Source organism: Chrysochloris asiatica, unplaced genomic scaffold (genome assembly GCF_000296735.1).
Source record: "Chrysochloris asiatica unplaced genomic scaffold, ChrAsi1.0 scaffold00042, whole genome shotgun sequence".
Classification (NCBI taxonomy): Eukaryota; Metazoa; Chordata; class Mammalia; order Afrosoricida; family Chrysochloridae; genus Chrysochloris; species Chrysochloris asiatica.
This window is the reverse complement of record NW_006408560.1, coordinates 15,028,080-15,040,372: the sequence shown is the minus strand read 5'-3', so window position 1 is coordinate 15,040,372 and position 12,293 is coordinate 15,028,080. Positions and strand designations below refer to the sequence as shown.

At 44.9% G+C, this 12,293-nt stretch overlaps 1 protein-coding gene across 1 annotated transcript in view; it reads right to left on the bottom strand.

Annotated features, from left to right (window-relative positions):
- The window catches only part of SEMA4A (sema domain, immunoglobulin domain (Ig), transmembrane domain (TM) and short cytoplasmic domain, (semaphorin) 4A), a 26,994-nt gene extending 15,570 nt beyond the window's left edge, over positions 1–11,424 (bottom strand). The window contains exons 1-9 of the mRNA XM_006861583.1: positions 11,286–11,424; positions 9,434–9,594; positions 8,522–8,584; positions 8,162–8,260; positions 7,835–7,940; positions 6,813–6,926; positions 6,371–6,495; positions 6,000–6,172; positions 4,808–4,958 (exon numbers count right to left, since the gene is read on the bottom strand). Of these exons, the coding sequence (XP_006861645.1) occupies positions 4,808–4,958; positions 6,000–6,172; positions 6,371–6,495; positions 6,813–6,926; positions 7,835–7,940; positions 8,162–8,260; positions 8,522–8,584; positions 9,434–9,594; positions 11,286–11,424 (1,131 nt within the window). The remainder of the gene's footprint in view (positions 1–4,807; positions 4,959–5,999; positions 6,173–6,370; positions 6,496–6,812; positions 6,927–7,834; positions 7,941–8,161; positions 8,261–8,521; positions 8,585–9,433; positions 9,595–11,285) is intronic.
- Between the last annotated feature and the right edge of the window lie 869 nt (positions 11,425–12,293).

The window sequence follows — 12,293 nt, the reverse complement described above, 5'->3', positions numbered from 1 at the left end:
ATCTCACACAGAGAGACAAAAAACAGATTAAAAGTCAAAGGATGGAAAAAATATACCAAGCCAATTGCAATAAAAAGCGAAGAGGAGTGGCAGTACTAATCTCAAACTCACTGCTGTGGTGCTGTGGTCTAATGTATCAGACTGCAAAGTTGTTTGAACTGCAAGGTCAATGGTTCAAGCTCACCAGCTGCTCCTTGGAAACCCTATACAGGATCACTATGAGTTGGAACTGACTTGATGGCACTTAACAACAACTCTTAAACATAAATTGGTGTTGTTGTAAAGTGCCATTGAGTCGACTCTGACCCATAGTGACCCTGTAAGGGTTTCTAAGTAAATAGTAAAAAATGATCAGGTATGGATTAAATAACATGAAAGAGAACAAAACAAATAGGAACAAACAAACTAAGAGAAGACAGAAGTGATTAAAAAAGAATAAAACTTCTTTGAAAATTATCATTATTATCCTCAAAGAGATAAAATATTATAATCATGAAACAAGAATGAGTCCTATAAAGAGAAATAGCCCTTATTTTACAAAAAGAGACCAACCAGATATTACATGCTTATTGTAGGAGAGCACACTACCATGATGTAGCCTCACCCCCTAAAATCAAACCGGAGTCTCATCAAACCTGTAGATTCAACTTCCTATAGATTTACAGGGTATATGTAAACTAACCACAGAGATACAACTGCCAACATCTAGACTATAAAAAAATTCCACAAATAAATTGCAAGAGAGAGAAAAAAAGAAAGGATGGGAAGGGCATATATAACAGAGACTTAAGAGATAACACCAATCACATTTTATAGACCTTATTTTGATTTTGATTCAAATTAACTATATTTAAAAATAAACAATATCATGATAAAAGAAGAAAAGATTGAAGTTGTCAAAGACTTCATTTTGCTTGCACCTACAATCAATGTTCATAGAAGCAAAGGACTAGAAATAAAATGGCGTATTTCATTGGGCAATTCTGCTCAAAGCAGATGTTACTTTGAGGACTAAGGTGTACCTGACCCAAGCCATGGTGTTTTCAATTGCTTCATGTGCATGTGTAAGTTGGACAATGAATAAGGGCTCATAGAAGAATTGATGCATTTGACTTATGGTATTGAAGAAGAATATTGAAAGTGCCATGGACTACCAGAAAACTAAGCAAATCTATCTTGAAAGAAGAACAGCCAGCATGCTTCTTAGATGCAAGGATGGTGAGACTTTCTCTCTTATACTTTGGACATGTTGTTAGGAGGGATCAGTATCTGCAGAAGAACATCATGCTTGGAAAAGTGGAGGGCAAGCAAAAAAGAGGAAGACCCCCAACAAGATGGAGTGACACAGTGGCAGCAACAATGTCAGGATGGTGCAGGACCAGGCAGTATTTTGTTTTGTTGTACATAGGGTCACTATGAGTTGGAACTGACTCAATGACACTTAACAACACATATTTTAAAAAACAAAAACTCATTATACTAAATTCTATACAGGATTGCTGAGCAGGAACATATTTGATGGCACTTAACAATTCAACATTGAATACATACTAAAATTTTAAATTATTTTTTAAAATATCCTTATATTTTAGAAATATATATTAAAATATTTATGAATGAAATTATATGATATCCAGAATTTGCATCTTCTTTTGATTTTCCAATTGTCATGTCATTAGTGTCTAATACATAATCTGTTCTTGAAATGATCTCTAAATTCAAAATAGTAATTATAGGAGTGGGTGGGGTATGTTGTTCTTATGTGCCGTGGAGTTGGTTCCGACTCATAGTGACCCTATACAGGGTTCCCAAGGCTGTAAATCTTTACATGAGCATAAAGTCTCATCTTTCTCCTGTGGAACAGCTAGTAGTTTCGAACTGCTGACTGTGAGATTAGCAGTCTGATTTGTAACCACTATGCTGGAGCAAATTTGATTGACTATGAATTGAAGCTGGCTGATGGATACATGAGGTCCATTATATTTTTCTAATTTTTTATACATTCAGAATTCTCTATAATAACTTTTTTTTAATATAAAAGTGATATTCAAAGCTAAAAAACCATGGAAATAAAACATTTTAGCAGAAATGAAAAAAAAAGACGGATGGAGTAGTAGATGAAGTTGAGAAACTCTCCCAAAACCTAAGCCTCAGAAAACAGGAAAGGATTTAAAAATTGGACAACCAGACCAGGAAGTTCAGGAAATAGTGAGAAAATACCCCATTAGACTGTTAAGCTCCATGAAGGAAGGGGCTTTTGTCTGTTCTGTTCATTTCTATTTTCCTACTGCTTTGAGTAATGCCTAATATTTAATGGTGGTGGTTATGTGCTCTAGAGTCAGTTCCGACTCATAGCGACCCTGTACAGGGTTTCTGAGCCTGCAAATCTTTACGGGAGCAAAAAGCCTCATCTTTCTCCCACAGAACAGCTGGTAGTTTCAAACTGTTGACTTTGTGGTTCGCAGCCCAATTCATAACTACTACGCTACCAGAGCTCTTTATTTAATAGTCGCCTAAATATTTGTTGAGAAAAAAGGAAATAATTCAGGAAATTTTGTTAAAACTGAATCAATTGAATTTCTTAGGAGTATAAGGACCCATTGAGTTCCAGCAAAAAAAACAAAAACAAAAAACAAGAAGAGTCTCACCAAAGCACACTACCATGAACTTTCAGAAACCAAGGACAAAGAAAAGACACTACATGGACTCCAATGAAAAAACATCGGTTACATTTAAAAGGCTAGGGATCAGAAAACCTTAAGCTTGTACAACAGCAGCAATGGAAGTTACACAACAATAGAGAAAAGACTTGAAAATTTTTAAGGAAAACTGGATTAATGTAACAGACTGCAAAGCCATTTGAACTGCAAGGTCGGTGGTTCAAGCTCACCAGCTACTCCTCAGAAACCCTTCCAGGGTTGCTATGGGTCGGAACCGACTCGATGGCACTTAACAACAATAACTTCTAGTTAAGAATTACACATACATAGCTAAACTATCGATTAAATGTGAAAGTAGAATAAAAACAATTTTAAATAATCAAGGTCTCAAAAAGTTTTACTGGCCATGTAAAAATTATCATATCCTTTCCTAGGAATCTATGGAAGATTTGTCATTGTTGTATTCTCTAGTAAAAATGAGGTCAAAACAATAAAATTTTTAAAAAGTGGAAGCTATGGAATGTAAGAAATACATGCTCTATCACAGGAGACAGGCAAAGGGAATCCCCAAGATGATGAAAAGGGAGATTCCAGGATGGTAGCTGTTCCCTGGATGTAGAGAGCTTTCAGTAGACTGGAGCAGATATGAAAGCTCCTTAGGAAGAGGAAATTGTCAAATTACCCAATGAGGCTGCCTTCAGCAGTCATTTCAATAACTGAGAAAGATTATGGAGTTGAATAGGATCTCTGGTGATACAGTTGTTAAAGCACTTGGATGGTAACCAAAAGGGTGGCTGTTTGAATTGACCAGTGTCTCCATGGGAGAAAGATGGGGCAGTCTGCTTACATAAAAGATTACAACTTTGGACACACTGTTGGGTAATTTTACTCTGTCCTATAAACTTGCTATGAGTAGCCATTGAGTCAATGACAGTGGGTTTGGTTTGCTTTAGATGGCACTGGATTAGAGATAAGAGTTTAGAAAACCAAAAGCAAAACCAAATCCACCATGGATTGTATTTTGACTCATAGTGACTTTACACAGGTTTCTGAGACAATAAATTTTTATGGGACTAGATAGCCTCATCTTTTTACTGCAAAGTGGCTGATGGATTTGAACTGCTGACCCTGTAGTTAGCAGCTCAATTCTTATCCCACATAGCAACTAGAGCTCCTTTAAGCAAACTGAAAAGTCAAGATAATTACTAATTGAAAGTAGGGAAAACAAAAAATTATACAAAAGGATAAGTAATCATGATTTACTACCAGGCTTGACTGTGAATAATAAGAGTCATAATGTAAATATTGATCTAACAAAAATTACTATAAAACTAAGTTGGGAGGTTGAGGGTGAATGCAAGGTAAGTTGGCTTTCCAGGAGTGATAAGGGGAAACTCTGATTTATAGTGTTTGCTGATTTCCAAGGTGTAAATACTCCCATCTTAGCTGATTGCAAGCTACCAATATAATGTCATTGAATTTGGAAAAAGAGAGGTACAAAGTTAACTCTTGTTTTTACTGCAAGCCAGTTCCATCACAATACTAGGTGGTAAGGGGGGTGGTGGAATTTAAAGACAACTAAAAGTTCACCTTATAGAATGAGAATTTAATACAGATTGCCTAAAACTGAAACAGCAAGTAGTAGCAATAAAAACATGCTACTTAGACATTTAGAGATAAGTGTCAAAAACAAAACAAATACAAGAGTTAACGGTGGTTGTCTCTAGAGAGTGGAGAGGGAAAGGTAGGGTGTAGGGCTGTTTTTTAAAACCAGTCCTATAGATCTATTTGATTCTTTTACATAAATATGAAACCTGACTTAAAAAAATGAAATGGTGATGTCCAAAACAAAGCTTGACAAACAACCCTTGCTCCTTGTTTCCCGAGTGATATATCTAGGTAATTTGGTATGCAACTTAGCCTTCATGGAGGGGGTGGCTATGGCAACTGTTCTATGTGCAGGATGGGGCTGGGCACCTGTGGAATGTGGGCAGCTAGACCAGGTATATACCTGAATGGATGTGATTGGTAAGAGGGGGGAGCACTAACATTTATTGAGTATTTACTAACACAGTGACAGGTACTTTTCCATGCACATGTGTGTGTGTGGGGGGGGTGCTTTACTCAGCATAGGGGGTAGTACTCACGCTGCCTGGCCGAGGGTTTGTCTCAGAGCCCATGTAAGTGGTCCAGTGTGAAGTCTCTTTGTTCAGCTCCTTGTATTTCCCCTCAAAGACACGTTCGATGTCCGTGAGAGAAAAGGCACAGACCGCAGAACTCTTGGTCCCACTGATCTGCCTGGAGACAGTCAAAGGGGTCATTGTCTGTGGTCTTCTCTGCCATACTAAAGAAGCTGCCTCTCCAGCCCTGACCCACATTCAGTGAAAAACCATGGGAGGGTAGAAGTGTGGTGGGTTAGGGCAACCTTCAGCTGCTTCTCCTGGTCCTTGCTATGGTTATAAGGACTAGAGAGCCCTGTGGAGTCCCATGGCTCTGGCCCTGGCTCTAACATATAACATGTGATCATTCTTAATGAGAATTTATTTGCGCTCAGACCCAGGGTTGGCAACATTCAGTTCTGCCCAGGCTGGGCTGTATGCATAGGAGAAGCAGTGTAACCAATGGTGGGCTATGTCCAGATGAAGCCCTCTTTGTTTGGACTCCATGAATTCTTAATCCTTAGACAATGGACCCATGACTACTGACTATTTTTAGTCCTTCAGCACTGGTCTCCAGAGGCAGACGCGCGTCTCTCACTTTCTTTTTAACCTGACTGTGGCTCACACCAGGTTTTCTGTTCTGGATCCGTTGAGGATGAAGACACCACTTATACCTTTGATACCAGGGATAGCCTCAGCAGGACTTTGGCAAATCAGCCAGACAATGGCTTCATTTTTATCTTATGATGTTAATGGTGTTTTCCTCTTTGCCTTGGCCATTAGGACGCTTAGAGCTAAATTTGTAACCAGCATCCAGGGGGCTGTACAAAACCTCAGGACAAATATTTGTAATGTGCTGATCCTACCTCTGGCTTCTCTTATCCTCCTGCTATTCCATTTTATTTTATTATATGATAGCCTTAGTAAGCGGCTTCTCATCATTTTTGGAACAGGAAGGATATAAATTAGTAAGAACCTCTCTGAGCTTAATTTTCCCCATCTGCATGCAGGGTATGAGTGAAATTTCTTGGAAATGGTGAGGATCAGATACCTTTCCAAGTAAAAAGCAGATTGGATGTTCAGCTCATGTTAGTTCCTGCCTCTATTTGGGAGCCAAGGCCTTACGGACGCTGACCCCAGGTCCCGGGTCCAGCCCCCATGCTCCCGCCCAGCTGCTCACCACTGGGAGGTGAAGACTGCGTAAACGTGGGAGGCGGGGGAGGAATTTGCAGGCCACAGGACTGCGTGGCGGATGATGTTGAAAGGCAGCTGCCCAGGCTGGGCGCAGAGCAGCTGGGCCTTCAGGAAAGTGGTCCACTTCTTCTGTAGCAGCTTCTCACCGCCCACGTCGTTCTAGGGGTGTCCGTGGAGTCAGGGAAGAGCCAGCCGCCCAACGTATCCACGCCCCCATGCCGCCCCACCCCCTCATATACACTCGCCCTCATTGGGCCCTAAATGTTCAGTCTTGCCTCTGCCATCTTCCCATTGGCTCCCCCACATCCAACCCCCTTCCTCTCTCTTCCCCTTCATTCCCCGCCCCCGGTCACAGACCTTGCAGACTCGGGCCACACGAGACGTGTGGAGCTTGTCGAAGAAGTCAAACTCGCTGGCCGTCTCCTCAAAGAAGAAGTAGACAAACTGGGTCGAAGGAATGGCTGCCACGAAGGAGGCATCAGCTGTGGGGGGCGGGGCAGAGGGGCTTAGAAAGTGAGCACCTGGCTGCCTTGGGTTCCCCTTGGTGAAAAACCCCGGGTTGGCTCTGGAGACTAAAAGACACAATGCCTGATCCCTTGTCTGGTCGGGGTGAAATTGGGGGCCGGCGAACATTATTTAGGTAAGATGGAAGCTTCCTGCAGGAGTCGTCTTTGTCTTCTTCCCTATTGTATCCCCAGCACTTTGCAGCTGAGTGAATTAATAGAAATTCACAATGCCTGGGCTCCGGGGCTTCGGGAAGAAGGCCTGAACTTGTGCTGGGTGTGGGTCAGGTTCTTACCCTGCAGCCAGTTGAGGGAGTTGTCGGTCTTGAGGACAGGATGGCCCAGTGTGCGTATCAGAATGGGATCACTGCCCAGAAAGTTGTTCATGGTGCCAGAATACAGCATCCCATCTGGTGAGGATATGGAGAGATTTATCAGACCTCACCTGCCTCTGACTGCGGCCGGCATCCACATCAAGCTCTGGCTCCCTTCATTCTTTTCACACTTTCCTAAGCACCAGTGTCCAGTTCACATACCTCTACTGAGCACCCTTCTTAGTTCCCTCTGTCCACAGAGAATGGCCAACCTGTATGGCCTTCTGTACTTTGGCATTGCCCAATTCACACACCTCTACTGAGCACCTTTCTTAGTTCCCTCTGTCCACAGAGAATGGCCAACATGTATGGCCTTCTGTACTTTGGCACTTTTACAGCCTTTCTCTGGCTACTTCCTCACACACCCAGCTGAACCACTTGCTAAATAGAATCACTCATTGTTCCCTGAAGATGGCTATGTTTTCTGCTTCCACACCTTAGGTCCTACTCTACTCTTTCTGGAACACCTTCCCTACCCATCTACCTACCTGTAACCTATCCTTTAAGTTCTCACTCAAAAGCCAAAGGACACCTCCTCCAGGAAGCCAGGGTGATGGTTTATAGATGGCAGGGCACAAGGTCCTATTTTCTTCTTTGCAATCCCTACAATTCCTAATAGCACCATGCCTGGTGTGCTAGAGGAAGTGCTCACATGATGCATATTTGTAGAATAAATTATTGAATTGCATGCCTCTTCTCTGCCTAAGACCCTTCCCGGGCTCTACTGCCTCTGTGTCTCTCTCCCCATCCATCTTTCTCTACGTCCTTGTGGCAGTTTCAGTAGGTAGTTGGGGGTGCCTGATTCTTTTTCTTATCTTATGCTATGAGGTTCCTGGCTTCCCCTCCGTCTTTCCCCTGCCTTTCAAGAAATTGTCAGCTTCCATATTTCACAGAAAGACCCAGGAAGGTAGATGTTGGGATGGACCACGGAACCTGATACTCACCCACCAAGACAGCCGTGTGTTTGTGGACTGGATTAAAGGGGCTTTGGCCTTTCCCCTCTGTGATATTGTCCTCCAAGATGGGCATCAGTTTGGAATCTTTGAGTTCCTAAAGGGGGGGAAGAGGCTGGAGGACCAGAATGCCAAGGTCTCACATCTGGGAAAGCAGGGTCATGAGGGGAGAGGGAAAGGGACATACACAGATGAAATTGGTACACGAGGCTCTCGTGCCTAAATGACCAGAGTTTTCCAGAGCTTCAGAGGATGGGCTGAGAGTAGATGTGAGGAGGGAGGCTTGGGGACCTGAGAGGTGGGTGCCAGATAACTCACAATGAAGGTACACGCAGGGCTGAAGGCGAAGGTGCCACAGGTGTAGAGATGGGTGGCATTGAAAGAGACCAGGACCCGGATGAAGTTGAAGCACTGTGACTGGAGGAAACAAAGGAGGCCGGGTCAGCTGCTACTTGCCCCAGAGTCTTGGGCCTCCAGAGTCTACCCTCTCTCTTTTTAATGGGGAGAAGGGCTGGGCAATACTAGGGCAGCCCCTGTATATCTTTGTAGAACATAGTCAAGGCAGATAATCATTCAAACAAGCACACTTCAATGCTTGCCCAGCCCAAGGTCATCCCAGTGGTGATGTGGACTCCAAGGTTCCTCACCTAGGGCTCTCATACCCCCGTCTCCACTTACCTCATTGCTTTTCCTCTTAAAGGCACATTCCATCTTTTTTTTATCACTAGCTGGCCAGGGTATCTGAAGCAGAGTGTCAGGAGGAGGAGATGAAAGAAGATGACGTCATTAGCTCTAGCTCATTCCCATCCCCTCTTTGGTATAGTGGCTAGTGACAGGCTGAATGACGATAATAACATCAATTTGTGACTCTGGCTATTATTCTCAAGATACTGATATTCATTAGAATAGAGTTCCATGGTAGAACATGGCCTCTGGAATCAGACAGATCTAAGTTTAAATCTAGGTTTGACCACTTACTAGTTAGTTGGTCAAGTTCACAGTCTGCTGGAGGACACAACTAGGTGGCTTATGTTAAGCACATAATGGAGTACATAGTATACAGAGCAGCAGTTGTGAACCAACACATATCCTAGGGAAATGACTTAAAGGAATTTTGGGATCACTTCTCAGAGAGTTTGCATTTATAACTAGTACTTGGTTTTATTCTTGTCAGATCATCTACAGGCCACACCTTGAGAAATGCAACCCACTGGGTTGATCAGTAATTGCTAGCACCTCCTCCCTTTCTGTCTCCTTTCTCCCTTTCTCCTTTCGTATTGTTCCCATTAGTAGAGTGACTGTAACACAGAGGCTTCAGTGATTTCTATCAATGAGTAAATATCAAATTATTGATATAATTTGAGTCAGTGTTTATTTCATATGTCAGTGGTTTCTGTACCAACCATTTTGGTAATAAATATGATTCAGTCAGTTGTCTTGATGCCAATCAATGCCATCATAATATTTCTTGTCCATTATTTGAGTATCAATAACTGGGCAAGTTATTCATGCATAAGCAGTCCAGGCCCAGGGCAGCTGCTAGCCCCCTCCTCATTCCCAGCCCCTGCCCTTTATCCTTGGCTTCCTCACCCTGTTGTGTAGCCTTGGGACCCCTGGATCTTGGATATTTAAGGCCAGGATGGCCTCTCGAGCCCCCACAAAAAGAGTGTTTCCATCATTACTCAGGAGCAGAATGTCATAATCCCGGAGGTCCTTTTGCTGGAAGAGGCTAAGCGCCCTGCGACCATCCCCTATGGAAAGTTGGTGAGAATGAGTAAATTATGAGGAGCAAGGGCAGGCAGCTGGTCCCTGAGATAGAAGTGGGGGAAGAGATGGGTTGGCACTGTGCTCCTCAGGCTTTGGCAGCTGAACCCACTCCTCTACCAGCAGCTCCCCCTCACCCCGCCCTGCTGGCAGCCACAGGAGCTTTGTCTATGGAGCCCACAGTAGAGAGGAGAGGCAGCCAAAGACAGAGAAATGACAGCCTGGGGCTGGGGAAGAGTGGCCAGCACCCAGGAGACAGACAAAGGGATAGGAAATAGACACAAGGAATGTTTTTCCAGGTCTGGGGGCTTTGATGGGGGATACCTTATCCCCCCTAGCAAGGGGAGCAGCAAACAGACAGAAGGCCAGGAGGATGTTGACAACCACAGACAGGAAACTCTTCAGATAATTTATGGGGTTTAGGGTCCCTCTTACCACCACCACCTACTTCCTGCCCCTCTTTTGTAGGAAATTGCCATCACTCAAGTCACTTAGGCTAGACAGAAAGGAAGCGTTTTTCTCAGTGGTCTTGATGGCATGCCTGGATGTCTCCTGGGCAGGGTAGGTGAAGGGTTGTAGGAGGCTCTGCTAGGCTATCTCTATTATCTTGATGTGATGGAAATGATAGTATGTGTGTGTGTGTGTGTGTGTGCGCGCGCGCGCGCGCGGGCATATTCCTGTCCCACCGACACAAAAGGAAGAGGCTCCTCAAATCCTTACTTATTAGCACTTTTGCATTGTTTTCTTTGGGGACTCAGGGAATCTTAGACCAAGAGGAAGAGTCAGAGAATAATGTGTAACACAGTGCTGGAAGATCAGGCCTCCCCCAGAACCCTCCACATCTCTCAGTTACTGCACTAATCACCCTGTAGCATGGCTGATTGCTTACCTGTCTCTCCCTCTGGAATGTGAGCACCTTGAGGGCAGGGGCTAAGTTATGTTTGTATCCTAGTATCTACCCAACATGGAGTAGGCCCCTCCATCTATGGGCAACATACATTTCCTTTACTAGGTTGCTTTGGACACAGTCTTTCCTGGAGACGCTACCCTATAACTCTAACAAGGTCCATATGCTTCTTGGAATCTCACTGAAGCTGAGAAGACCAGCAGTCCCATAGCCTTGGTAGGAGACCAGCCAAACTGTGCCTACAGGGTCCATGGGGCCACTTCCCAGCCAGGCCATCCTACATGCTGGTATCCCTGGTGAAGGGTCTGTGCCATGTGTGTCCATGGGGCCTGGCATGGTCACCAGATCCACAGATGATCTCCTCACATAAGCCTTAGTTTTGGCGCATCCAGGGGTGTGAGAGTGGTTAGGGATTTGAGGTGCTCAGCTGGTGACCATGACGTTTAAAGAGAGAAAGAAAATTCACCAACTTTGGAGTACGGAAGGAGAAGGGCCCTTGGAACCCTAGGCCCCTTTCTTCCCCTTTCTTAGTCTTTGACCCAAGAGAGTTTCATCATCTACTCTTTTAGTTCTGAGTTTTTGTTTCGGTTGTCCCTTTCTCTGAGATCCTCTGCTTCTGGCATATCTCCCTGTCTTTGTGTTTCTCCATGTTCATTTTTCCATTCCCCTCTCTCCATTCATCCATCTCCCACTCCTCACTCTTTCTTCTTCCTCCACTTTCCCCCAACTCTGTGCTGCCATCTCCACACTTGCTGAACGTTAGACACTTACCTGCATAGTATCTGACCCTGGGCACAGGCTCCTGCCCACTACCTTCTGCAGTTGTAGGCGGCAGCAACAGCAGCAGTAGTTGGAAGAGGAAAAGACTCAGGAGGCTCCAGGGGTCCAGACCCAGGGCTGGAAGGGCCATGCTCAGTCAGGGGTAGTCACTAACTGGCTCTGGGGAAACAGGAGCCCTGGCACTCTCAGGGTGAGCAGGCCTCACCACATCCTCCTGAGAACCAATCAGAGAGCCCCTGGTAGCAGAAGTGTGAATGGAGTGGGGAGCTTTAAGGGAGGGGAGGTTCCCCTCTGGGTCTCACTTCCATCCCTCTCACAGACTGCAGCCTGTTGCCCGACTCTCCCTCTAGATAGAAACCCAGCTGTCCCACTTCCTGCTTCTTCCAGGTCTCCTTTCAACAATAACCCTGTTCTACTTGTTCCAGCCTTTCCCCCAGGAAAGTCCTTCTTACTATCTGCCCGTTGTCTTCCCTCTTTCCATATGCAAGAACCCTAAAACTATTGCTGGGCCCAGGCAGGGAATTTCTGGGAAACAGATTCTTACACTCAAAGCACACATTCCTTAGACCTTACTATCCTGCCACTGCCCTCTGATGACTCAGGCAGACAGACCTGGTCTGAGCTCTCTGCTCTGCTGAGTCCCCCAGCCCCAGCTGGGTTTGGGGGTCTCTGACACTCAGGCCTACCTGGCCCCTTTCTTCCAGTGAGGCAGTGAGAGTCCACCCTGACAGGCTGGCTATCAGAAGGGGGCGGCTGACTGGGACAACTCCCTGCCGTTGCTTATCTTCCTACTCCTGAAATCTGTTTCCCTGAGTCTCTGAAAAATCCTCCCCCAAGACCAGCAGCCCCAAGTTACCCATCTCACATACCCTTGAACCAGCCACAATTTGGAACCCAGGTGTCCAGATACTCGGGTGGGCATGCCATCCAAGAGAAGGCAGGAAGGGGGTCCTAGACCCCAGTAGGCAGAGGATGGAAGGCTCAGCCCGGCTGGGCCGG